The sequence below is a fragment of the Ostrea edulis genome, chromosome 2 (assembly GCF_947568905.1).
Source record: "Ostrea edulis chromosome 2, xbOstEdul1.1, whole genome shotgun sequence".
Classification (NCBI taxonomy): domain Eukaryota; kingdom Metazoa; phylum Mollusca; class Bivalvia; order Ostreida; family Ostreidae; genus Ostrea; species Ostrea edulis.
In genome coordinates, this window is record NC_079165.1 from 59,698,691 (window position 1) to 59,724,979 (window position 26,289).

The window sequence follows — 26,289 nt, forward strand, 5'->3', positions numbered from 1 at the left end:
TAAACTTTATGATAGTAAGGGACAGTTTCGCAGGAAAGTACTGGTCATATTTATTTAAAAAGATAGAGATGTCCTATATTTGAAGTGATAATTGGTAAGGGATTACATACATGTGTTAAAAATCAAATGAATGGAATATTTCATTATACATTCAATGCGAGTGTAGCAGAGTGCGTATTGGAAAAAAAAATATGCATCATGGAGGTGTTAGCATTATGCCCAACATATACATGGGAGCAAATACTGAAGAAATTCAGGTTAAAACATACAGTGTCCAGCGAAAATATTGTGCCTCTGAGGGAAATTGAATGGCCCCAGATTTAAAAAAGAATTGAATTGGTTCTAAATCCCCTGGCATGGTACTCTGATGGGGTGTGGATCTAGTAGAAATTACAGAAAATCTAGGCAAGAAGTGGGCACATGCCCATCAGCTCATAGCACACCAGCATGTATGGATCATATAATTAAATGATTTTTCAATAGCCTGTCATAACCAGATTTTGATTGATGATACCCCCCACTCCCACCCCCACCCCTACCCCCACCTTTTGTCCCAAACAAACATTTTGTTTTTATTTCTGTTACAATATGAAGAAAAAACTCAAATTACGGTTATAAATTCTATTATTACGATAATAGAATAATGTAATATATGCTTTCCTAACAGCTTGTGTTTTCTTTTCACAGAAAGATAAGTTTTTTTTTATAAACATAGAAAAATCTTGGAAAATAGCCTCCGCACCAATGGTCATGAATTAAATGATTAAAACCATCCCACCCTTTTCTCATCGTACACTAAATCCACCCTCTTCTTACACTGCACTCGCGCGTCAGGTGAGGAGATACCCCAAAAAGGGGGGGGGGGGTTAAATCAGACTGATTAATGCCGGGGCAGGACAGATTAATTGATGTCAGTATGTTCAACTCTTAATAAAAAATTGGGTGTTATACACTTGGTTTAGATATCATAAAATATAAATATTTTCTTTCATGAAACGACAAATTATGGCATCAAATTGTGGTTAATACATATATTAATCGTGAATTTTTCATAACACGCAGATATGACATAACCACGAACGTACTTTTTTCCTAGTCGGCCTATGTGGCTACATCAACTTACATGTTTATACTGAATGCATGATCGTTTGGGTCATCCTGCAACAGGATATCCAGGGCATCTTCAGACTTCTTCATCTGACATCAGGTCGTTTTCAAGATGTAAAATACATTACAAGCGTTTGTTGTGTTGTTTTCGTTGAAACGGAAACACGTGTGTTGCCCGTGGACACTTTCAGAAAACCCCGCGGCCGCGATCCGGATCACGGGAAAAAAAGTATTATATATATACAATATGTAGACTGGTCTTTTTGTTTGGCAGAAAAAAAAAATTTCTATTCCGAACAAATATTTACATAACGTTTATATCTGAATTTGAAGTATTTTTTTTTTAATTCACTCTACCGATGTAACATTCTCATTAGGTGTTTTATGAAGTTACATGTAGGTGGTGTAACTGTTATTTACCAATAATGGTTTTATACTTTTTTTTAAAAACAAGATGTGTTTGTGAAACACAAATGCCCCCGATAATGGCCAATTCCGAAGATGACCAAAGTCACAAGGGCAAATATCTTGGTACCAGTAGAAAGATCTTGTCAAAAGAAATGCCCATGTACAATATGAAAGCTCTAATATTTACCATTTAGAAGTTATGACCATTGTAAAAAAAAAAAAAAAATTAAAGTAGGTCAAATGTCAAGGTCAAAAGGTTCAATACCAACGGAAAGATCTTGTAACAAGGAAAACTCATGTGAAATATCAAAGATCTATCACTTACTGTTCAAAAGTTATTAGCAAGGTTAAAGTTTTCAAAAAGTAGGTCAAGGTCACGGAATCAAAAATGTTGGTACCCACGGAAAGGTCTTGTCACAAAGAATACTCATGTGAAATATCAAAGCTCTATCACTTGCTGTTCAAAAGTTATTAGCAAGGTTAAAGTTTATTACAGAATGACAGACAGGACAAAAACAATATGCGTCCCGATCTTCGATCTCGGGGGGCATAAAAACAAAATTAAATGCTGAGGATTTTTTTAGAATAAAAAAAAAAATGGAGGTGTATTAAATAATAAATCCTACAAAATGTAAGTATATCTGGTTTTAGTATCCCTGATTTTCTTTTTAGCCGAGTTGCGTAGCAAAACTCGGCTTTTAAATTGGCGAAGGATGGGCGGGCGGGCGGCGACCACAATTAGCTTGTCCGGTCTCTAACTTTCATACTTTTTGGTGCATCTTTGTGAGACTTACATAACATGATCACAACCAAAAGAGGAAGGTTCCTATTTATTTTGAGGTCAAAGGTCACTTTGTCACTAAATGCCATAGATTTGAGCTTGTCCTGTCTCTAATTTTCATACTACTAGGGGCATCTTTGTGAAACTTACATAACACGATCACATCCAAAAGAGGAAGGTTCCTATTTATTTTGAGGTCAAAGGTCAAGATCTTTTCACTATATACTGTAGATTTGAGCTTGCCTCTTAACTTTTATACATGTACTTGCTGGTGCATGTTTATCAGACTTCAAATCCTGATGACAATCAAGATTCATGTTGCTTTTGAAATCCAAAGGTCAAGGTCATTATCACACTAAATACCTATTGCGGCCATTCAAAGCTTCATACTTATAAACTATGTTAAATACGTGCACGTTTTTACTTCGTGAATGCAAGCGTGCATAATTTTCGAAACTGCAACTCTGCCATACGCATCTTTGATGCGTTTTAGTGATTTCTTCTTAAATTGTTTATTAATAAACCAGTATGTAATGCGAGATAGCTGTCCATAAGCAAGCCGTACTCATTTTCTGCCGACGAATAAAATAGCTATTGTACTGGTAGTTTGTAACCGGTAAATAACGGTACTTCACACCGCGGCGGTATAAATCTGCCCCGCGATGAAATCTCGCGGAGGGATAGCGCGGGAAGGATTAACACACCATACCAAACATACATAGCTAAAATGCTTGTTCCCTTCATGGGCATCACCGACAGTGCGTGCCCTGGGTTAGTAAAACCATAGGCGCCTGGGTCAAGGATATTGCACTATACTAGTAACCTATATGTAAACGATGGAGGGAATTCGAAACCACGAATAAATATTTCTCTCCGATCTATGGAAAGCCTTCGGGTATCCCCAAATTATTATTATTATTTCCTATATACATGTAAGTATACCAAAAATAATAATCTCACCCAATAATAAAAACCTTGCTTTTTTCAACATTTTCGCGTGTTATGATAAAAATGTTGCCAAAAAAGATTTTTTGCGAGCGATAATTATTTTGATATTTTATATAGGGAAAAATAATAATAATGTGGGGGTACCCTACGGCTTTCCATAGGGAGGGGGTTGACAAGATTATAATTGTTAAATGAGAATAATTATAATAATTTGGTGGTGAAATAAAAATGGTGTGAACACATGGACAGACAAGATGATAATTGTTGCAAAAATAATCGTGTAAAAAAGCAAGATTTTTATGTTTATGTCGCATTGTTTTGGAATTTATAAAACCTTGATAGTTTAGGCTGTTTTTAGATATCTAGATAGAGCACCAATACTCTCAATATCCTCTGGGGTTTACATATCCGTCGCATCTTTCGGAACTTGAGATTAATTCGGATAGCCCTTATTCCGTCTTCAGTTTTGTGCTGTTTACGCACTTCCAGGATTAGAGATTTGAATGAGATGACTCGAAAAAGAAAAAATATTAAAAGTATACAACAGGTAGATAACTGTTATTAGAGGATTATGATCATTAAAGAAGAGTGAAGGAGGCTCTGAAACCAGCAATATCGATGTACGCAGATGTAGACTTTGGAGTTCCTCAAGTCAATGTCATGGGGCTCTTGCTGTTTCTCGTGTTCGTCAACTTTCCTGCGGAAGCTATTAAATCCCCAGCCAAGTTATTTGCTGATGATTACTTTATATACACTTCAATTGCGATTACTGGTCTATTTCAGGAAAATCTAACTGCATTAGAAAAATGGGGAAAGGATTGGCAGATGTTATTCCACCCAGAATAAGAGTACTGTAAACGGAACACAATATGAAAAGGTTATATAGGGTGTTTTTTTAAGATGTTTGTTTTGTGACATTGATTAAAAAATATGGCAAACATACCAGGAGTTGTAGAACTTTACTTAGGTACATAGTATCAGCCATCAAGCTGTGACATAAAAATATGGCAGAAGAATTTAAGGTAGTATTAGCCACCATCAAGCTGTTACACACATTGTTTTGTAACATACATGTATGAATTAAGGAGATCAGCAATATATTACCTTGTCTTTAGATTTTCATATCTATTCAGGGTACCTTATTCGATACATGTGTTAACCTATAAATACGTGGATCATAGGTTTGAATCTCGCAGAATTAGAATTTTTTAATGCAACAATAAAATGTACTTTCTTGGGTCCTAATACTTTCTCAAACCACAAGACATCCATATGTTGAGAATCAAAATTCTTGCAATACGCACATCTTCAAGTTGTTTACAGAAACCCTAGCTTTAAAACTGACAAAAGGACAAACCATGTACTTACTTTATATTTCCTCAAAACTGACTACGTTCAACAACGTGTAATTATATCCAAAACTGAAGAAAATCAAAATCTTCGACACCCATACAAACACTGTAAAATACGAAGGTCCTCACTTTAAAATTGTGAGAGAAGTTAGTCGGACAAACTATGCACCCTCCATATTAATTTTCAATGAAAAGGGCAACACTCCTGCAAGGGAGGTCAAATGGATTAAAATTACAACATGCTTTAGAGTGACGCAGAAAGAAACTAGTGGGTATTGTTTTTTACAACAACCCCCCCCCCCCAGATTTCTCCCCTTCAAAGTTTGATTGTCTAATAACCGGGGCAACAATAATGAGTGCAAGCGTCTTAATTTCTGTTTTCCAAGGAATGGGTCAAGGTAAAAACAAATTGGTACAGTACATCTTGTCTTAATGCCTGCTTTCCATGTTGTAAGTTTGAAATCCTAATGTCAAAGGGTTCTCAGGTTATAGTCTTGACTATACTTTGGTGTAAAAGAGTGACCTTGAATGAAGAAATGAGTCACGGTCAAAGATTTTGGTACAGTACATCTTGTCTTAATATCTGCTTTCTAAGTTGTAAGTTTGAAATCCTAATGTCAAATAGTTCTCAGGTTATAGTCTTGATGTAAAAGAGTGACCTTGACACTAAGTGGATGAAGGTCAAAAATGTCTGGTGCACCCCTCTTCCATATTACCTCTCCATATTCCAAGTTTAAAGTTTTAATGTCAAACGGTTGTCAAGTCAGCTTTTGGCCTGGACTATATTTTGACATAAAAAATTGACCTTGACATTATAAATGGGTCAAGGTTAAAAGATTTGGTGGAATCCCCCCTTTCCTCATTCCCCCTTCTCACATTCTAAGTTTGAAGTCTTAATGTCAAAGCGTTCTAAAGTTATGGTCAATTAATATTTTTCTTAATTTGACCTTGAATGAGGAAAGGGGTCAAGGTCAAAAATTTTGGTGCACTCTTCCATATCATCTCTCCATATTCCAAGTTTGAAGTTTTAATGTCAAACGGTTGTCAAGTCAACTTTTGGTCTGGACTATATTTTGACATAAAAAATTGACATTGACTTTATAAATGGGTCAAGGTCAAAATTGTTGGTGGAATTGCCCCTTTCCTCATTCCCCCTTCTCATATTCTAAGTTTGAAGTCTTAATGTCAAAGGGTTCTAAAGTTATAGTCTAATCATGCTATTCTTAATTTGACCTTGAATGAAGAAAGGGGTCAAGGTCAAACATTTTGGTGGAATTCCCCCTTTTCATATTCTAAGTTTAAAGTCTTAATGTCAAAGAATTCTAAAGTTATGGTCTATTAATGTTTTTCTTAATTTGACCTTGAATGAAGAAAGGGGTCAAGGTCAAAAAATTTGGTGCAGTGCACCTTGTATCCATGTCCTCTTGCCACGTTGCAAGTTTGAAATCGTAATGTCAAAGGGTTCTCAGGTATTGGCCTGGACTATATGTTGACGTAAAAGATTGACCTTGACTTTATAAGTGGGTCAAGGTCAAAAGTTTTGAAGGCGGACACCCCTCCTCCATACCATCTCCTTATGTTCCAAGTTTGAAGTCTTAAAGTCAAAGGGTTCTCTAGTTAGGGCCCGGACAAAATTTGGTTGAAGAAGAAAAATGACAAAAACAATATGTCTCCCCTTTGAAGGGTAGACATAATACATAGTAAGTTTCAGCTTATGTGACGGAGAAATGAAAATAGAAACAGAAAACTCCAAACAGACGGATGTACAGGCATCGCTGTACCATAAGATGTCCCGTTTAAAGACGGGCGTGTAAAATCCACTAGAAACAGGAAGCCAGTCAACAAATTACCATCTCTCCGGTCATACTTTAGAGGGTGTTCCCGGCTGCAAATATCTGGGTATCCACATCAACCAAGAGCTGTCATGGCAAGACCACATTAATTAGTCTGACAGCCGCCAGATCTGTTGGATTTCTGTGACGCAACCTAAGTAGCTACTACCCACAGGATGTCAAGGCATATACCACTCTTGTTAGACCTATCCTTGAATATGCCTTAAACACCTGGGACCCTTACTATCAACAATGTATCCAACAGCTGGAAAATGTACAGCATGCAGCTAGATTTACCACTGAAAACTAGTCCTCCAGAGACCCCGGATGTGTAACCAGCTTGCTACACCAGCTGGGATGGGAGCCAATGGAATACAAAAGAGACAGGGAAAGAGTCATAAATTCTCTACAAGATCACAAATCACTTAGTAGAGGTTCCTGTGCATCACCTGGTTCATTACACCACCAACATGACACGTGGTTGCTCCGTTAACATCAGACAAGGCAGCATCAGGATCGTTGTATATAAACATACATTCCTACCAGCCACCATCAGAACGCGGAACTCCATGCCGTCAGCGGTAAGGGCACTTGTATCTCTCAAGAGCTTCCGGAACGTGGTGCACACCATCTACAGCTCCGCTTTTCTTCACAAAACTACTTAGATACTTTCTGTTTTATCTACTGTAAATAAGTCTTAAAAGGAATTTTAGCTGTCCGCTCACTACGCACTGGAGTATCAAACACTGATTAAAATACGAATCCACTTCATTCTGGAAGAAGAGGGTGATGAAGGAAGAAGACGTACATAGAATTAAAACCTCAACAAGCAGACAGAAACGAAACGAACACACACATATACATACGCGCCGTGGCCGAGTGGTTAGAGCATCACGCTCAAAATCACACGGCCCTTCACCTCTGGGCGGCGCGGGTTCGAATCACGCTCGCGCCGGTAAGTGCAAAAGTTTCCCAATTTACTTGCGGAAGGTCGCTGGTCTCTTCCCAGGTGCGTTGTATCCGGGTTCTCTCTTCCACCAATAAAACTGGGCGCCACCAGATAACTGAAAAATTGTTGTGTATGACGGAAAACAGCAAACAATCAATCAATCAAGCCCCGCTCGTGCCATATCCGCGTCAAACCTAAGAAAATTAGTCTTCTGTGATCGTAATAAACTTTACTTATGTATAATACATATGTAAATATGCATATACATATATATATATATATATATAGTTTACGATAACGTGCCAATTTGATCGACGTTATTTTATGCGACGTATTGAACAAGAGGGCTCTGTCATGAACTCTGCCATATGTTTCGAGTTTTAATTTTAAAAATATACACTATGATTTTTATTTGAAAACTTTTATTGACTCTCTCCGAAAGTTTTTAATCAATTGTAAATGATTTAATGCGGCGGATGCTACGATTTGAAGAAGGATTTGTGGAATTGTATTTTTAAATAATTCAAGAGCAACCCATATTCATTCAATGAACTATACGCACGTTAACTCTGGATTCCCGCCTACATTTCAACTCGTATATTCTGAAAAGCTTTGCAATTTTGCTAATGAGATTTTTAAAAATGCAAAATATAATTCATTAGTATTTGATTATTAACTTTAATACTAGTGTCAATTAATTAATCTGATTAAAGAACACCTGGGAGTTGACGGAATAGAATTTGCCAATATTCACAGAAACTCGGGTGACCGCAAGCCAAGCGCAAAGCCTCGTACAATTACGGGAAAGCTGGTGAGATTTGAGCAGAAAGATTACATCCTTAGACAACAAAAAACAAAGAAAGAGGCAGGGATGGAAATACCTTTCTATATAACGCCGCAGGCTCCAGTTCAGATTAACGAAACCCGAAAGAAGCTGGTTGAACTAAACAATAAATACTGGAAGGAAAATGTTCAGACACGACTGATTGGAGATAAGCTCGTCTTTCCAAACGGAACTGTCTACAAAGACAAAGTAAGCACACCAACAGCTGAGGAAATTCTGCAACTTGACCAAAAAGAGAGAGAGAAAATTGAGGAAATGGAGTCTGGACGCTCTAATACACACAGCGAGGGCAGAAACCAATTCAGCGCGGCCGCAGTTGAAGCAGACACCTATGCTAATGTTAGGAACTTCTACAAGAAGATTTCGATGGACCCGGTCTATGGGAAAGCCAACCACAACATCCTTATATACAGATTTAAGGACAATAACGGAATACTCCACGAAGGATATTGTGATGATGGAGAATTCGGGGCTGGTAGGAAAATGCTAAAACTTTTGCAAGACCAAAATATAGTGAATGTGTCCGTGGTAATTTCGCGTATGGTGGGAAGACATCTTGGTCCGAAACGAAATTATGGAAAAAATGTTGTTTGGTGCACTAAATAAACTATCATAAACGCACACGCTCCACGTCTCCGAATCCCAGCTGAATGCAGGTAACTGTGAAAATTTGACATTTAAAACAAAAAAGAACTTGGTATTATTTATATTTCTACTTGATTTGGATACTACGATCCTATAGAAAAGACTTTTGACTTATAACATGTGTATATATGTTTTTCATTGTTTGTTTCGTTAGACCGGAAACACTTTTTATTTAATGTCTCTTAATTTGCAACATGTCTTCATAATTTTCAAAAATGAATTAACATATCATCATAGATATACAGACAATATATATCTGCTTTTCCCCCTCTTTGTTGCTAAGGCCTATTTCCGAAAGCTTCTAAATGAATTCCGGGAAAAGTAGAGCTGTTGTGATAGGTTTATTCCTTGAGCTTTTATCTATCGTATTGTGTTTCCGGTGGCGAATCGGCCAAAAAAAAAAAATAGAATAAGGTAAACAAATAATTAGCTCTTTTGTTGGTCTGTATGACCGTATCACTAGAAACGGTTTTATCATGTTTTTTGTATGTATTCTGTCTCTTTGCTCTCTTTCTTTTTTCTTCTATACCTCTCATTCAAGCCGCTATTTGAAGCGTGTTTATTTTTTATGTTTAGGAAGGTTTTTCAAATACACGCACTTCACTCTTTACTAAAGATTGAATTACTTAGGGGTACTGGTCTGTCTCGGTCAATTCCCTACGACAATGGTTAATCAAACATATGCAAATGAATTAAAAATTCTCACAGTAAACTGTCAAGGTCTAGGAGACACGAACAAACGAAGAGATGTTCTAAAATATTTAAAAAATAAAAACTACAACGTATATTTTATTCAAGACACACATTTTATTGACATAGACGAAAATATGATAAAGACACAATGGGGATATAAGGCCTTCTTTAGCTCCTTTAGACCAAATTCAAGAGGAGTTGCTATATTTTTTAATAATAACTGTGAGATAGAAATCCACAATCAATACAAAGATGATAGTGGGAATTATATCATTTTGGATGCCACAGTAGAAGGAATAAGTTTCTTACTGATCAATATCTATGGTCCAAACTCTGACACTCCAGACTTTTATATGAACATCCAAAATAAGATTGAAGAGATGTACTCTTCTCAACATATTGTTATAGGGGGTGATTTTAATCTTATACTAAATAAGGAGTTAGACTCCATGAACTATAAGCACTTAAACAACCCAAAATCAAGACAATCAGTCTTTGGACACTTTTTGTCTGAAAGATGTCTTTCGTGAAGAAGATGGAACTATTGTTTATTTTGATGTTTGGGTTATACCATATATGCTCAAAGAGATCTAGCACTTTGTTAGGGGTTTCAATAATTTTGATCCAACTAGAAAACACTTCTTTCCAGAAATTATTATTATCAATGTTCTTAATACAAAAAAGGAATTATCAATGTTCTCAACACAAAAAGGATCTGATTATTATGAACTCAGACACTTGTAACACAAAAAACTACTAGTAGCATGATTTCATTAGCCAATGAACACACAAAAACGGTAAAAAAAAATGTCGATAAAAAATCTCCAGTTATCAGACCAGCTGAAAATTTTCAAATCTCCAGTTGTGGCAGGACAGTTCTGTCACAGGTCTGAGAAGGAGAAAAACCTTCTAGGTACTTTGTAAGTTTAGAATCAAGAAATTATATTAGTAAGCTAATACCAAAAATTGAAAAAGAAGATGGTACAATTTGCACTGATCAATTTGATATACTAAATGAATCCAAACTTTTTTATGAAAATCTATATAAAAAAAGATAAACTATAGAAAAAGAAAATATTCACAAAAGATTAAAGGATTATGATATCCCAAAATTTACTAAGAAAGAATCAGATAGTCTCGAAGGTCCAGTAACAAAATTGGAAGTTTTAAATTTTTTAAAACAAATGAAAAATGATAAGAGTCCAGGGGCCAGATGGCTTCTCGTCCGAGTTTTTTAAGTTCTTTTGGAAAGATTTAGGCTGCTTTATCACAAGAGCCATTAATAATTCTGCAGATATTATGCAGTTTACAGAACCTAATAAACTTGGCATAATTACATGCATACCAAAAATTGTAAAGCCTAAACAGTATTTGAAAAACTGGCGTCCAATAAGCCTCCTAAATGTTCTATACAAAATAGCTTCAGGATGCATTGCTGGAAGATTAAAAATATTTTTAGACAAATTAATCAATAGGGATCAATCAGGTTTTTTAAAAGGAAGATTTATAGGGGAAAATATTAGGCTGGTGCAAGATTTAATGCAATATACAGAATATAATCAAATTCCTGGTTTGTTAATGTTGATAGACTTTGGAAAAGCCTTTGACTCAATCTCCTGGGACTTTATATATGAAACTCTTGACTTTTTCAATTTTGGTACATCAATAAAAAACTGGATAAAAACCTTCTATAATGACATAAAGTCTTGTGTCATACAAAATGGAATAACCTCAGAGTATTTTCACCCCAAAAGAGGCTGTAGGCAAGGTGACCCCATATCACTTTATCTTTTCTTACTCTGTGCAGAAGTCCTTGGAATAATCATAAGAAATAATAAAGATATAAAAGGAATAACAATTGAGGGTGAGGAATACAAATTATCACAGTATGCTGATGATACCTCATTGTTCTCAGATGGATCACCTGAATCCATGGACGGTATCCTCAGAGAACTAGATTACTTCGCCAATGTCTCTGGTCTTAAAATAAATTTCTCTAAAACTAAAATGGTATGGATTGGCAGTAAAAAAAATTTCAGATGAAGTTTTCCATCATTCCAGATGGAAACTTGACTGGAAAAATACAACCTTTGATTTGTTGGGGATTAAATTTTCTGTAGACCTTAATGAAGTAGTTGAAATGAACTATAACACAAAATTATCTGAAATTAAGCACCTCATAAATCAATGGAAATTAAGAAAGTTAACTCCTATTGGAAGACTTGTTGTGATAAAAACTTTGATTATACCAAAGTTGAACCATTTGGTACTTACTATACCAAACCCTGACCCAGAATATATCAAGAAATTTGAAATAGAAATCTTCAGCTACCTATGGGGAAGTAAAATTCATAAAATTAAAAAAAAATACTATCATACAAGAATATAGAAACGGAGGATTAAAAATGATAGATTATACAGAATTTATTACAGCTTTAAAATCAAGTTGGATTAGAAGAATTCTTCACTCAAATTCAAAATGGGTACAATTACTTGAGGCAGAGTTGAAAACAAATATTAGTAATATATGGTCAAGAGGGACTGACTACGTCCTCACAATATGTAAAACAATAAATAATAATTTCTGGAAAGAAGTGTTTTCTAGTTGGATCAAAATTATTGAAACCCCTAACAAAGTGCTAGATCTCTTTGAGCATATATGGTATAACCCAAACATCAAAATAAACAATAGTTCCATCTTCTTGAAGAGTTATTTTAAAGCTGGTATGATATATGTAATTGATCTTTTTGATTCTGATGGCAACTTCAAAAGTTTCAAGGCACTCAGTGATTCAGGTATCAAAACAAATATTGTAGAATATGCAGAACTAGACATGTAAATATAAAAGAAATTAGAAAAAAAATTTATGCCTTTTATCCCTAAATCAATTTCTATATTTTTAGCTCACCTGAACCGAAGGTTCAAGTGAGCTATTCTGATCACATTTTGTCCGGCGTCCGTCTGTCTGTCTGTCCATCTGTCTGTAAACTTTTCACATTTTCGACTTCTTCTCCAGAACCACTGGACCAATTTCAACCTAACTTGGCCAAAATCATCCTTGGGTGAAGGGCTTTCAAGTTTGTTCAAATGAAGGGCCATGTTCCTTTCAAAGGGGAGATAATCACAAAAATGCAAAAATAGGGTGGGGTCATTTAAAAATCTTCTTCTCAAGAACCACTGGGCCAGAAAAGCTGAAATTTACCTGAAAGCTTCCTGACATATTGCAGATTCAAGTTTGTTCAAATCATGGCCCCCGGTGGTAGGATGGGGCCACAAGGGGGGGTCAAAGTTTTACATACAAATATATAGGGAAAAACTTTAAAAATCTTCTTCTCAAGAACCACTAAGCCAGAAAAGTTGAGATTTACATGAAAGCTTCCTGACATAATGCAGATTCAAGTTTGTTCAAATCATGGGCCCCTGGGGTTGGATGGGGCCACAATAGGGGATCAAAGTTTTACATACAAATATATAGGAAAAATCTTTAAAAATCTTCTTCTCAAGAACCACTAAGCCAGAAAAGCTGATTTTTACATGAAAACTTTGACATAGTGAAGATTCAAGTTTTTTCAAATCATGGCCCCCGGGGATAAGATGGGGCCCCAAGGGGTGGATCAAAGTTTTACACACAAATATATAGGGAAAAACTTTAAAAATCTTCTTCTCAAGAACCACTAAGCCAGAAAAGCTGAGATTTACATGAAAGCTTCCTGACATAATGCAGATTCAAGTTTGTTTAAATCATGGCCCCCGGGGGTTGGATGGGGCCACAATAGGGGATCAAAGTTTTACATACAAATATATAGGGAAAATCTTTAAAAATCTTCTCAAGAACCACTAAGCCAGAAAAGCTGAGATTTACATGAAAGCTTCCTGACATAATGCAGATTCAAGTTTGTTCAAATCATGGGCCCCTGGAGTTGGATGGGGCCACAATAGGGGATCAAAGTTTTACATACAAATATATAGGAAAAATCTTTTAAAATCTTCTTCTCAAGAACCACTAAGCCAGAAAAGCTGATTTTTACATGAAAACTTTCTGACATAGTGAAAATTCAAGTTTGTTCAAATCATGGCCCCCGGGGATAAGATGGGGCCCCAGGGGGTGGATCAAAGTTTTACACACAAATATATAGGGAAAAACTTTAAAAATCTTCTTCTCAAGAACCACTAAGCCAGAAAAGCTGAGATTTACATGAAAGCTTCCTGACATAATGCAGATTCAAGTTTGTTTAAATCATGGCCCCCGGGGGTTGGATGGGGCCACAATTGGGGATCAAAGTTTTACATACAAATATATAGGGAAAATCTTTAAAAATCTTCTTCTCAAGAACCACTGAGCCAGAAAAACTGAGATTTATATGAAAGCTTCCTTATATAATGCAGATTCTAAATTGTTAAAATCATTGTCCCCTGGGGTAGGATGGGGCCACAATAGGGGATCAAAGTTTTACATACAAATATATAGGAAAAATCTTTAAAAATCTTCTTCTCAAGAACCACTGAGCCAGAAAAGCTGAGATTTATGTGAAAGCTTCCTGATATAGTGCAGATTATAAATTGTTAAAATCATGGCCCCCGGGGGTCGGATGGGGCCACAATAGGGGGTCAAAGTTTTACATACAAATATATAGGAAAAATCTTGAAAAATCTTCTTCCCAAGAACCACTGAGCCAGAAAAGCTGAGATTTATATGAAAGCTTTATGATATAGTACAGATTCTAAATTGTTAAAATCATGGCCCCCGGGGATCGGATGGGGCCACAATAGGGGGTCAAAGTTTTTTTGTGTTTTTTTTTTTTCGTTTTTTGTTTGTTTGTTGATATAGTGCAGATTCAAGATTGTTAAAATCATGGACCCCGGGGATTGGATGGGGCCTCAAGGGGGTCATCAAAGTTTTACATACAAATTTATAGGAAAAATCTTTTAAAATCTTCTTCTCAAGAACCACTGAGCCAGAAAAGCTGAGATTTATATGAAAGCTTCCTGATATAGTGTAGATTATAAATTGTTAAGATCATGGCCCCCGGGGGTCGGATGGGGCCACAATAGGGGGTCAAAGTTTTACATACAAATATATAGGAAAAATCTTTAAAAATCTTCTTCCCAGAACCACTAAGCCAGAAAAGCTGAGATTTATATGAAAGCTTTCTGATATAGTGCAGATTCAGGTTTGTTAAAATCATGGCCCCCTGGGGTAGGATGGGGCCCCAATAGGGGATCAAAGTTTTACATACAAATATATAGGAAAAATCTTTAAAAATCTTCTTCTCAAGAACCATTGGGCCAAAGAAGTTCACATTTACATGAAAGCTTTCTGACATAGTGTAGATTCAAGTTTGCAAAAACCATGGCCTCCAGGGGTAGGTTTGGGGCCATAATAGGGATTACGGTTTTACATGCAAATAGATATGGAAAATCTTCTGATATGGACCAAGGTGACTCAGGTGAGCGATGTGGCCCATGGGCCTCTTGTTTAAAAATGAAAAGGGCTGCAAAGATATGTACAATGTTTTAATTGATAAAAAACGGGTACCAATTACTTCAGTATCAAAATGGGTTGAGAATGGTGATCTGTTTAATGAGATAGAATGGAATAAAATATTTGAGCTCCCCTTTAAGGTAGCAAAAGAGTCAAAGTATCAATGGTTACAATTTCAAATACTTCATAGAACAATTCCTACCAATAATTATCTTTTTAAACTTTAATTAATAGACTCCCCCATTTGTACATTTTGCAAAAGTAACATAGAAACAATTGATCACTTGTTTGTAGAATGTTTTGAAGTAAAGGAGATCTGGTGTGCAATTGAAGACTGGTTTCTCAATAAATTTAATAAACCAATTATATGTGATAGACAAGCCATACTATTTGGCAAATACAATAACAGAAACTTATACAAAGTACAAAATTTACTAATACTTATTGTAAAGTATTACATATTTGCAAGTAGGTATAAAATGGCTCCAAAACTAAATGTTTGTGCTGTCAAAAAACATATCATTGATAGATTTTATATAGAGAAATCTATGTTGCTAAAAAGCTGTAAATATACTGAATATGAGAAATACTGGCAGAATATATGTGATTTGCTTTAATTATGTACAGTTAACAAATAACAATTGCTTTATATGAAATGATTGAGACTGATCAGTAGACCAGGCAAAATTCTTCCCCTTACTCCCCTTATCTCTCTCTCTCTCTCTCTCTCTCTCTCTCTCTCTCTCTCTCTCTCTGTCTCTCCTTCTCTCTCCCCATCTTTTCGAAATTAAATACCTTTCACATTATACATGTACATATGCACTCCTAAATATACACATATATGTTTGTACTTGCTTGAAATATGTATATACTATATTATCATGTATTGTTAATATGTAAATGTTTATTTATTGTGAAAGCAAAAAAATAAATGAATTACAAAAAAAATTAATTAATTGCTCTCAATTACAACTCCTTTGATTAGGGGGTAGATAAATCTGTTCCTTGAAATCAGGCATTAAAACGTAATATATTTTAAATGCTTAATGAAATAAATAAATAACCATTCAATTTGTCAAATTACTAAAGTATTATTGAGTAAAAAATGGTTAAACTTGGAAATCTATTTGATAACCTTAAAAAATACGTGTGAACATTATCACCGTGTTTTGGTCTGTAAACATATGTCCCCTCCCCCATGAAACAACAAAAGTTTTGGTATAAATTTGCTAGATGACAATTTGTTTTTTACTGGGGCGGGATTAAAAATATTTTTTGTTTTCCATTGATTCCTAAAGTGAAATACGTGGTTTTAATCCAAATTATAGTTATCTCTCTTTGTTTTGTCAAATAAATCAATGAAAATTCATATATATATTTATATTATCATAAAAATCATTTAAAAATGATAACTTAAAAATTGACCAGAATGTAGGCGGCGAACCAATACTTTCGCTCGCAGTTCTATACCGATCAGAATTGGGTTTGTGTTTACATATAGATTCAATCTAAATTAAATGAATATCAATCATGTACATGACGTGGATACCTGAAGCTAAACTGGTGTGTATCTGTACAATATGTTCATTTTTTCCGAGTGCACTAGATGTATGTTCAGCGAAGGCACACGCACTAAACAATGTTACATTGGATGAAGTAAAAAAAAAAAAGCATGAAATCCATTCAGACGTATAGTGTGCAAAAAAATTTTTTTTTTTTAAACTATCTTGAAAAGTTTCTAAATTCAAGACATGACAATGGAACCGAGAGTGAAGCTTGTAGGAAGTGATAAGATTTACAAACAATGTGATAAGTTCTACGCAAGATTTGACACTGTCACAATGAAAATCTAGCTAAAAAATAATTTTGCAGATGATAATCAATGTTTCAGCATATTACACGTGTATCTCTCTACACGAATTATTTGGGGGGGGGGGGGGGGGGGGTTATGATAATTGTTTCTCATATAAAAAATCTTTCAATGCATTAGTATTGGCGCAAATGTAAGTTTGAATCATAAATCATGGTCCTTGTCTTGGAGTCCACATGGGAGAGGATCGTATATTTTGGCACCCCTCCCCCTTTCTACCTCTTGCTACATGCCGATTTAGTCAGAGACATCATGAAAATAATCTTTGTTTCCCCGTCTAATAAATGAATGAACAATTCTTTTTCAGCCAGTTTCTAATGATGAACGAAGTAGTGACAGTCTAAATAGTACCAAAATCAATCCCCTAATGACTGTGCATTAACATGTACAATGTATATTTAATACCGTCAGTTATCATGGAAAGCGTATATAGCAATGTATAACTTGTATAGGCAATGCCTGTTGACCAATCCAATTATGTTTTCTACATAATAAAATATTGTTTTCAAAAAATATCGTCAGTCAAAAGTTTACATCGTCCAGCAGTTTGTTGTCAAAATAGTGAAAGGTGTAAGACATAATCAATACTTAAAATCATAACCTATCCGTATAGTCACAGGTATCTGAATTGTAATCAATTACACGTGTATATATTAATTTCATATATACCGGTATATATATGTCTCCTGATAAAGACGCGGGTTACGTCGAAAGAGTTTTACGTAATCAACAGTGTCGTGGCCTTATCAGTGCTTATATATATACATCATAGGCGTAGCTTGGGTTCGAATATTACCGAAGCAGGGGGTCTGGGGGGCTGAGCCCCCCAGAAGCTATCTAACAACGTAAAAGGTGTTTTTTTTTTTACCGAGGCAGTTGCCTCGGTTGCCTCAATGGAAGCTACACCACTGTATACATGTATATAAAGCACTAAAACCCAACAACACTCAAGATCCAAAGTGTCGGATCTAATAGTAGATACAAGGTCAAATTTATAAGGATATAAAAAGCACTAAAAATGACCAACGACACGAACAGCGGTGAATTGTCTGACAGTGAGAATATGTGATAATTAATCACATTCCATGTGTTAATATACTGGATCACGTGTTCTACTGCATGGTCCTATTTAAAAATATATAATACCTATGTAACCGTTCTTGAATATGAATTTCACAAGATGGTTGTAGGGTAGTGAGTTCATTTATTTCATCAATCATACGGAGTAAAACATATACGAGATGAGATGACATGAGATGTGATGACCCTAAAACAATGACAATATATAAACATACAAACAACACAAAGACAATACTAAGACATGATATTTCAACAATAACAAATACACAGAACATTCAATTAATAGAAATTAATGTTTAGGCCATTAATTTATAGTTTACATTATTTCTGTGATTAAAATATAGTAATTAGATTAGGTCAATTATATGTACATTACATACCGGTTTATGGAACGGAGTTAGCCCCTTATACAGTGTTGGCTCAAAACTGGGCTTTATATATACTGACCTATTAAAACAGCAATTATAACAATATTCACAAAACCTTCTCATTTAAGGATACAGGAATTAAAATAAAAACTTGCAATAGCTGAATAGATATTCATAACATTTAGCAGCTTCCATTCTTCTCTTTCATACAAGTTTGGCAATTTATTTAAAATATAACTTCTCATTCATTAATTACTTATATAGAATTAAATAAGTGATTTTATAGATTTTAAATAGCTTATTTTACTTACAGGTAAAGGTGTTGTATAGAACAATCCAAGTACTTTTAGATTTATGAAATGTAGTAGTCACACCTATGTAAGACAAACTATTCTTCTACTGGTCTAGCAACTCACTAACTACTCACTTTGAAAAAGAATACCTGCAAGCACCCTGAAATTCCCGCCAGGGTCTACCATTGGCCAAAATACAAATAACCAGCCAATAGAAATTTAAACCCAGTACATTACCTATTAAAATGTACATACTCTCACCTAGGCTATTCAATACCTGAGACCTGGACTTAACCATTATAAGAAATAGGGGTGTTTAGGTTTATTTAAACACATACACACAAAAACTGTAGTTAGTAGCGCTGCGCATGAATGAATGCAAGCATGAATGAATGAATGAGAATCTGAATTAAATCAAAGTATAATGTAAAATAATAAAACAAAAGTCCAACTATCACACCTATACCAGTCATTGGTTTCGATTTCCATCATTAAGTCGTGGAGCAGGTGTTCAAGTATTAGAGCACACTTTTCACACATACGGAGGCCTGCATTTATACTCTACCCATCCCGCCCACCTATTTAGTGGCATGTGCACAAAACATCACTAAAGAACTATGTCCGAATCATGCGGATCTACAGTGGGGGGTCCAGCCCCCCTCCTCCTCCTAATTGAATTACATATATTACATCTGTGTGCTAAGTAATGAGGACAGAATCAGATCACAATAATATCATCGTAAAATCATCTGTACAAAACTAGAATGATTGTTTGATATCGTTTGATATCCTTCTATTTTCAATTTACAAAATTACAGGTGATTAATGTAATAATTCTCTTCATATTCGATACTCATTCTCATTATTTTACTATACCTGTATATATATATATATATATATATATATATATATATATATATAGTTCCCTTTTCTATTTAGTTTTCATTTCTATGTAAATATTCTATCGTCCTGAGGAAGGGACAGTTCCTGATTGTGTGCAGGATTGGACAAAACAAGATGGCAGACGGCAGTTCCAAACAAAGGTATTTCACCGACTTATTAGACGACGAATTTATGAATTTAAAACACTGCCTGGCCAGGGAGGCATCATTAAATTGATTGGTTGTTGGAATTCTTACTCATGTACACCACAGGGGCTAAGCCCGTTTTGGGCCCGAACTCTGTGATACCATCAATATAGAAAGGGGTCTAACTCTGACACAGATAAAAAAAAACTAACCACTCGCTTCAAATGTCTATAAAATCTTAAACAAGGCAAGCTATGCGTAATTTGTCGTTTTCTTTGCATGGATTAATGTTTTAACTACTTGCATGTCAAATTTGAAGTCACTGGTTCTTAAAATAACAAAGATATACGTCATCGTTCTCTCGATTTCACTTGTTTATTTTTACTAGGACATTTACCGGTCCAGGTCACGGAGTCGTTTCTCGCCTATGACAGCAGCGAAATTCAGACTAGTATGGAAGATTTCGGACCTGTCAATTAAAATTTCACATCAATTATACGCTACTTACATCCTCATACTTTAATAATGTTCTTTGTGTAGACGTTACACGACTTATTTTTCCTCACAGAGTTCGGGCCCAAAACGGGCTTAGCCCCTGTGATGTACACGTACAACTGTAAATTCATTGATCGAAGCTGACGATGTTGCCTCGATAGAATTCGAAGCGGGCGAAGATGTTTGTAATAAGGCCAACGATAAAAATTGTTGAGTTTCCGCTAACGTTCCAGAAAAAAATAGGGTAGGTAGGTAGGAAATAAATTTTTTTTTTTTTAAATTTTATTTTTTCAAAGTATGCAAAAACATTGTAAACACTAACAAGTGTAGACTGTGTAGTATAGGAAGGAGGAGAAAATCTTTTGCTGGACCGGGAATCGAACCCGGGACCCCTGCATTACTAGGCAGGTGCTCTAACCACTGAGCTATCCAGGCCGATATCCACGGTCCGTATAGCCCTAATTACTACATTCCTCCCTCCTTAAGATCAATTATAATTTTATAATTGTCTTTCAATATCAACCCAGGTTCTTTTCGCCCCTGATAGGCCAACCTGCACCATTAGGGATGGTCAACGGCACCAAATGTAGTATGGGAAGGAGAAAATCTTTGGCTGGACCCCTGCATTTCTAGTCAGGTGCTCTAACCACTGAGCTATCCAGGCCGATTTCCACGGTCCGTATAGCCCTAATTACTGCACAAGTTAAATGTTCTATTGAATTTTATACTTTCAAAATAAAATTTCGCTTAAATTGCATTGCAAGTAAACTTTCAATCATAACATTTCACCCGTTATTGGCTGAGGATTATTTCCAGATGTTTTATAAGAAACTATATTTTTCAATGAAACATATCTAGCATAAAACACAAATTTAAGTTAACTCCTCTATGCCACTATGTTCTACAAGTACCAGATATATTGTTTCTACATTTAGATTGGTTGTCATAGGAATACTTCTATTGGATATGTTTGACAGGGAAATAATGTGATGGTTTTGAAAAATATATATTAAATCATCACCAAAATATCAACATCATTAACATATTTTAAGTTTATTAATACATTTCTGAATGTATTTTCACAATCTAAATGGAACAAGGGTAGGAAGACAGTCTGGGTAGATCCCACTTATCCTAATGGGATCCAACTCTCTTCCAGCTAAAACTTTTTACCGGACAAATTTTTATTTTAAAAACAATCTGCACATCTTTTTTTCCTCTCGGCTCTCACCAGCCATCAACAACTCGAATGCGCTCACTGCTTTATTTGCGACCTTTTTTTTTATAGTGTTTTCAGTTAGAACTGCAGCAGAAACCAAGGATGTGCATACAAATTTGACAGACTGGACATTCATGTCTGTCACTCTGCATCATGACCTCCATATAAAACTAGGGTCCCCGTCTAATGCCCGTTGAAATGATAGCATAAGACAGTGCATGGCTATAAATAGCCACCGTCTAAAAACAACATAGGAGTTGGCAATTTTAACAAAAGAAAGTCTTCTATGAAAACATGACACTTTGCAGAGTCTCTCGACCGTCTGTTAACTTCAATTGTTCAATCATCGTTGCGTGAGCACGCATGGAGGTACTAGCCACTGGGTCAACCATCATCCATGCTGTTAGTTAGAAACATTATCAATGTTGTTTAAACGCTTGACACAATACCATGCAATTTTGTATATCATTAAGCGTTTGAATGACTTCATCTCAATGTCTAACTAAAACGAAAACCAAGAACCGGGAATATATTTTTTCCGGGAAAATGACGATTTTCTTTTTTAAATATCGAAAAAAAATTCTAGGGTCGGGGCTATAATTTAGGGTCGGTCGGGTTAGCGGAAACACAACACATTTTATCAGTGGCCTAATATTTTCATGCATTTTAAGAAAGATAATTTCGGTAAAATAGACTCTGCACATATCTTTTGATGAAAATTTGAACCAGTGTATGCGACTTGTCCCTTAAATCGCCTTGGCTAAATAAATATCTTGACTTGAACATTTGCTAATACGGACATACGGAACCAAATCTCCTAGCAGCATGTAACCAGCACGCTAGACAGCTCGACCATCTAGGCAAGTCAAAAAACTTGCTTTCGATGACGATGGAATTCTCACCACGCAGTCACACGCTACACGGTCATTGAGAATGGAAATGGAATACATTTATTTAACGTACATTTAAGAGGATCATATATGATACACATTGCATTTGAAATATTTCATATAAAGGACAGAAATGTTCATTTAAGAGTTCATTGCTATTTCTGTGCTTTATATATATATATATATATATATATATATATATATATATATATATTGTCAAAAACGCATCGTCCACGATTTTACGGCACAATCATCGTTCATGCAAGTCAATTTGGCCTTATTTCAGTATTAAGGATAGTAAAAAAAAAATCTTAATTCCTGCTGCAATCCATTGCATATTAACTCTTCCAAACATGGAAGGAAGTAATGATTCGCAATCATCAATATAAAAAGATTTGAGTAGACATTAAAAAAAAATGATACTATGTAACGGATTATCAGAAAAATCATGATATTGTATCGGGCAATATTGCCACTGCGCTCCTGCAATGTAAATTTTAGCACATGGATTATCTGTCTGTTGGCAACGTAACACTGTGCGAATGCCTACTATGTCAGTACCTAAGAGACTGACATCGGACTAATAGGCAACACAGGAATCTTTCTCTCTCGTTTGATATACATGATACAGATCAACGATACAAATAAAATAAATCAATGTATGCACCCAGGGATGCATGAGCCGAGTTGCATGGGATACATTGTAAAGTCAGGAATGATGTGGCATATTTATAATTGTGAAGAACTAATTTCAGTTTTAAACTTTTCCAGTTACTGTCCAGAAACCATATTTGTCTGAAGTTTTCAATCTATTTTCGATCACCGTGACCTTGGCCTTTGACCTTTTTTCTCCCAAATCAATAGGGGCCTTGCTTTGCTGGTATCCCACAATATATCCAAGTTTCATTTGATTCAAATTAAAAATTTTCGAGTTATCCTCCGGAAACCAAATTTTTTTGGAATTTTAAATCTATTTTCGGTCACTGTGATCTTGACCTTTGACCTATTTTCTCCAAAATCAATAGAGGTCTTTCTTACCTTGTACATAACAATATCTATAAGTATCAGTTGATTCGGATTTAAACTTTCTGAGTTATCATCCGGAAACCAAATTTTTCTGAAATTTTCATTCTATTTTCGGTCACTGTGACATTGACCTTTGACCTATATTCTCCAAAATCGATAGGGGTTTTCCTTACCTGGTACCCAACAATATATCAAAGTTTCATTTGATTCGGATTTAAACTTTCTGAGTTACCATCCGGAAACCAATTGTTGACGCCCGCCCGCCCGCCCCATCATCAAACCAATAGTCGAGTTCAACTTCGTTGCAACTCGGCTAAAAATGATGCTATAAGATGTGACATAGATTGCTTTTGATTGCGTGCATTGCACTCGTACATTTCTATAAATAACCAATGAATCCGCTCGGTAGAGCTAGTTACTTGTGTAGATCTGTAATACAGCAGGGGCGTCTTACCCACATAAGTTTACACTCTATTCTGCGCATAAAGTCGGACATGTGTCATGAATCAAACTGTCGTACGTATGTACAACAAAATAAAAATATAACTACACTTTTTTTTTATTATGAAAGGTTAAAGTTATAATAGCTCTCAATCTGAAAATTCTATTTTGTTATAAAAGTGTGCTATTTAGACTATTACGATAGTTTTGTATGTAACTTTAACCATAGTCATTGATAAAATTAAAATTAAGTTTAAGAGTTTATCAAAATAAAGATTTCGGTTCTATTGAATATATGGCATTACACAGAAATCAATTTTTGTATGGAAAGACAATAATGTAATCTTGCTTCATTCAGAGCCTCTGGATGGGTTTTCAAACACAAATATTAATAACAAAAGTTTATTAACCTTATTTTTCTGTCATTGATATAGTAAATCACAATTTTGCAACAAAAAATTTCAAAAATGAGAGCTAGTATTACTTTAATTAAAGATTGTGAAAATGAGAAGACGAAAAAACCACATGCACACTAAATATATCACAAAGCCGTCGTTTCCAGCTCCAATAGTGAGCTCTATATATCGGGACTATTGAATTTGTGACAGTTCATATACATGTGCATTATATATTTTGACACCACCCATGGAATATCATACGATGATTCAATACTTATATATAAATGATAATCCTTTTTTTTCCAAATCTATATAGTTATTTAGGATAAAGGAAAAAGTGTGAAACCACAAGTGAAAAATCTTATCTACCGATGTTACTTTTTCCTTAAATATTGGTAAAATAATTCCATTTGACATGCTCCCCCGAAAAATCTAAGCTGACAACCTACATTTTTTTCCTTAGGATATTTTAAGATGAATATCTTCCTGCTGTCATACTTTTATATTGTACAGGAGAATCCCCCCCCCCCCACTTTTTTTTTATATTACGAATTTTTCACTGCCTACTTTTGAAGTCCCCCAACGGAAAATCAAAGTTGATGACCGTATGTTTTTTCATTGATTTTAATTCATTTATGTATGTTTTACAGTATATCAAAATTTGAATAAAATCTGTATATAGTAGAAACAAATTAGGTCCTTCGTCCATCATTATTAGATAATAATAAAAGTAATTTTAAAAATGGCAGTTATTCCCTGAGGTTTAGTAGATGTTTGACAGGGCTGACACTTTTACAAGCAGTCGGCCCTGCATGTCATTTTACAACGAGTTCCAAACACTATACGTTTTATTCTTAGAGGACTTTTTGTCCTTGTTAAAATGTTGGATAAAACGAACCCACAAACTATATGTTTCTAATAAAACTACAGTAGTATTGTTATATTTCAATCAAATGTGCAAATGTTCTCAATCATACTGTAGTATGTATAGTTTACCAACAATTCAACATATTGTTGTTTGTGGTTTGTAATTATATACTCAATATCTTATATTATGTCATTGCATAATTAATGAAAATTAACAAAAAATACATGATTGTCTTAACCGCTGATTCTCCTTTTTCTGCCTTCTTAATTCTGCACCACGCTCATCAGCACACACCTCCAACTGAGTGTACAAAAATATACGTTGTTATCTACACCAAAAGTGTATGCTTGATTAAATCTAGCGCACCACAACGTAATATTTGCATGTTGCACGCGCGTCAAGGACTTCTTGTTCATCTGACTCACATCGAAAATATGCAAGCAGATAATTTATGGGGGTAAGTTTATGGTTTGATCGTTTTAAGTCGACACGATCGATTGTATGGCAGATTTGGTCCGTACATATTTAAATGGTGGATGTGTATAATAGGGGTATGTAAATAAAGTAAATATATTTGAAGTGCATACATGCCATCTTGCCTCGCTTTAGTTTATTTGATAAAATTGTTCAGTGTCGCAGTCGAATGAAACATTGCGAATCTTTTTTCTCTCTGTCCAAACACTTGATATTGCATGTAATGGGTTACAGTCTGAATATACATGTATATTTAAAACTTTAAAAAGGGCATTACATGTAACTGTCACTTTGTCGCCAAAAATTAAATTTGATGAAAATTGACCTCATCTTATATATTTCAGTAATAACACCAGTATTTAATGATTTCATACATTTTTTTATACTCCCATCTTTAGTCGGGATGTAATATGGTTTGGCGATCGTGTCCGTCCGTCCGTCTGTCTCGCTTCGTGTCCGGCTCGTAACTCAAATACTATGAGACCTATATTGTAGAATCATCAAACTTTTTCAGCTGATACATCTTGGGTAGAGGGTGGTTTGCACTTTAACGTTAGGTCACGGTGACTTTCCAATAAGACGATATGGCCAAATATGGCAAAATCCTGCCCGAGTCGTAACTGGACAATTATTTGGTCTAGAATAATCAAACTTGGTCGTTAATGCATTTTAAGAAGAAGGTGTGTTGCGCCCTAAATCAAGACCATTGTGACCTATAATTAGGTGATATGGTCATATATGCAGGCTTTCAAGCGGGCCCTTATTTTCCTTATTTTCCTACTACAGCCCTTATTTTC

General features: G+C 35.2%; 3 protein-coding genes across 6 annotated transcripts in view; 2 read left to right on the forward strand and 1 right to left on the reverse strand.

Moving 5' to 3' along the window:
• The window catches only part of LOC125681531 (cyclin-dependent kinase 7-like), a 153,643-nt gene that overhangs the window by 85,269 nt on the left and 42,085 nt on the right, over window positions 1-26,289 (reverse strand). Inside the window, exon 1 of one of the 2 annotated variants that reach the window (XM_056154604.1) lies at window positions 6,447-7,021. The exons of the other annotated variant lie outside the window; for it this stretch is intronic. The gene's annotated coding sequence lies outside the window, so the exon portion shown is untranslated. Of the gene's footprint in view, window positions 1-6,446; window positions 7,022-26,289 lie in introns of those variants that run through there. 2 annotated transcript variants of the gene reach the window in all.
• On the forward strand, window positions 6,899-8,827 carry LOC130051465 (uncharacterized). Its single transcript, XM_056153414.1, has 2 exons — window positions 6,899-7,009; window positions 8,066-8,827. Exons 1-2 carry the CDS (start codon window positions 6,899-6,901, stop codon window positions 8,825-8,827), a joined length of 873 nt encoding a protein of 290 aa, XP_056009389.1.
• Window positions 19,656-26,289, forward strand: part of LOC130046424 (A-kinase anchor protein 7-like) — a 44,303-nt gene continuing 37,669 nt past the window's right edge. Inside the window, exon 1 of one of the 3 annotated variants that reach the window (XM_056154609.1) lies at window positions 19,656-19,696. In XM_056154609.1, the coding sequence (XP_056010584.1) occupies window positions 19,671-19,696 (26 nt within the window). In that variant the 5' untranslated portion in view covers window positions 19,656-19,670. Of the gene's footprint in view, window positions 19,697-25,390; window positions 25,476-25,539; window positions 25,570-26,289 lie in introns of those variants that run through there. The other 2 variants (XM_056154606.1, XM_056154605.1) reach the window with 2 other exon arrangements.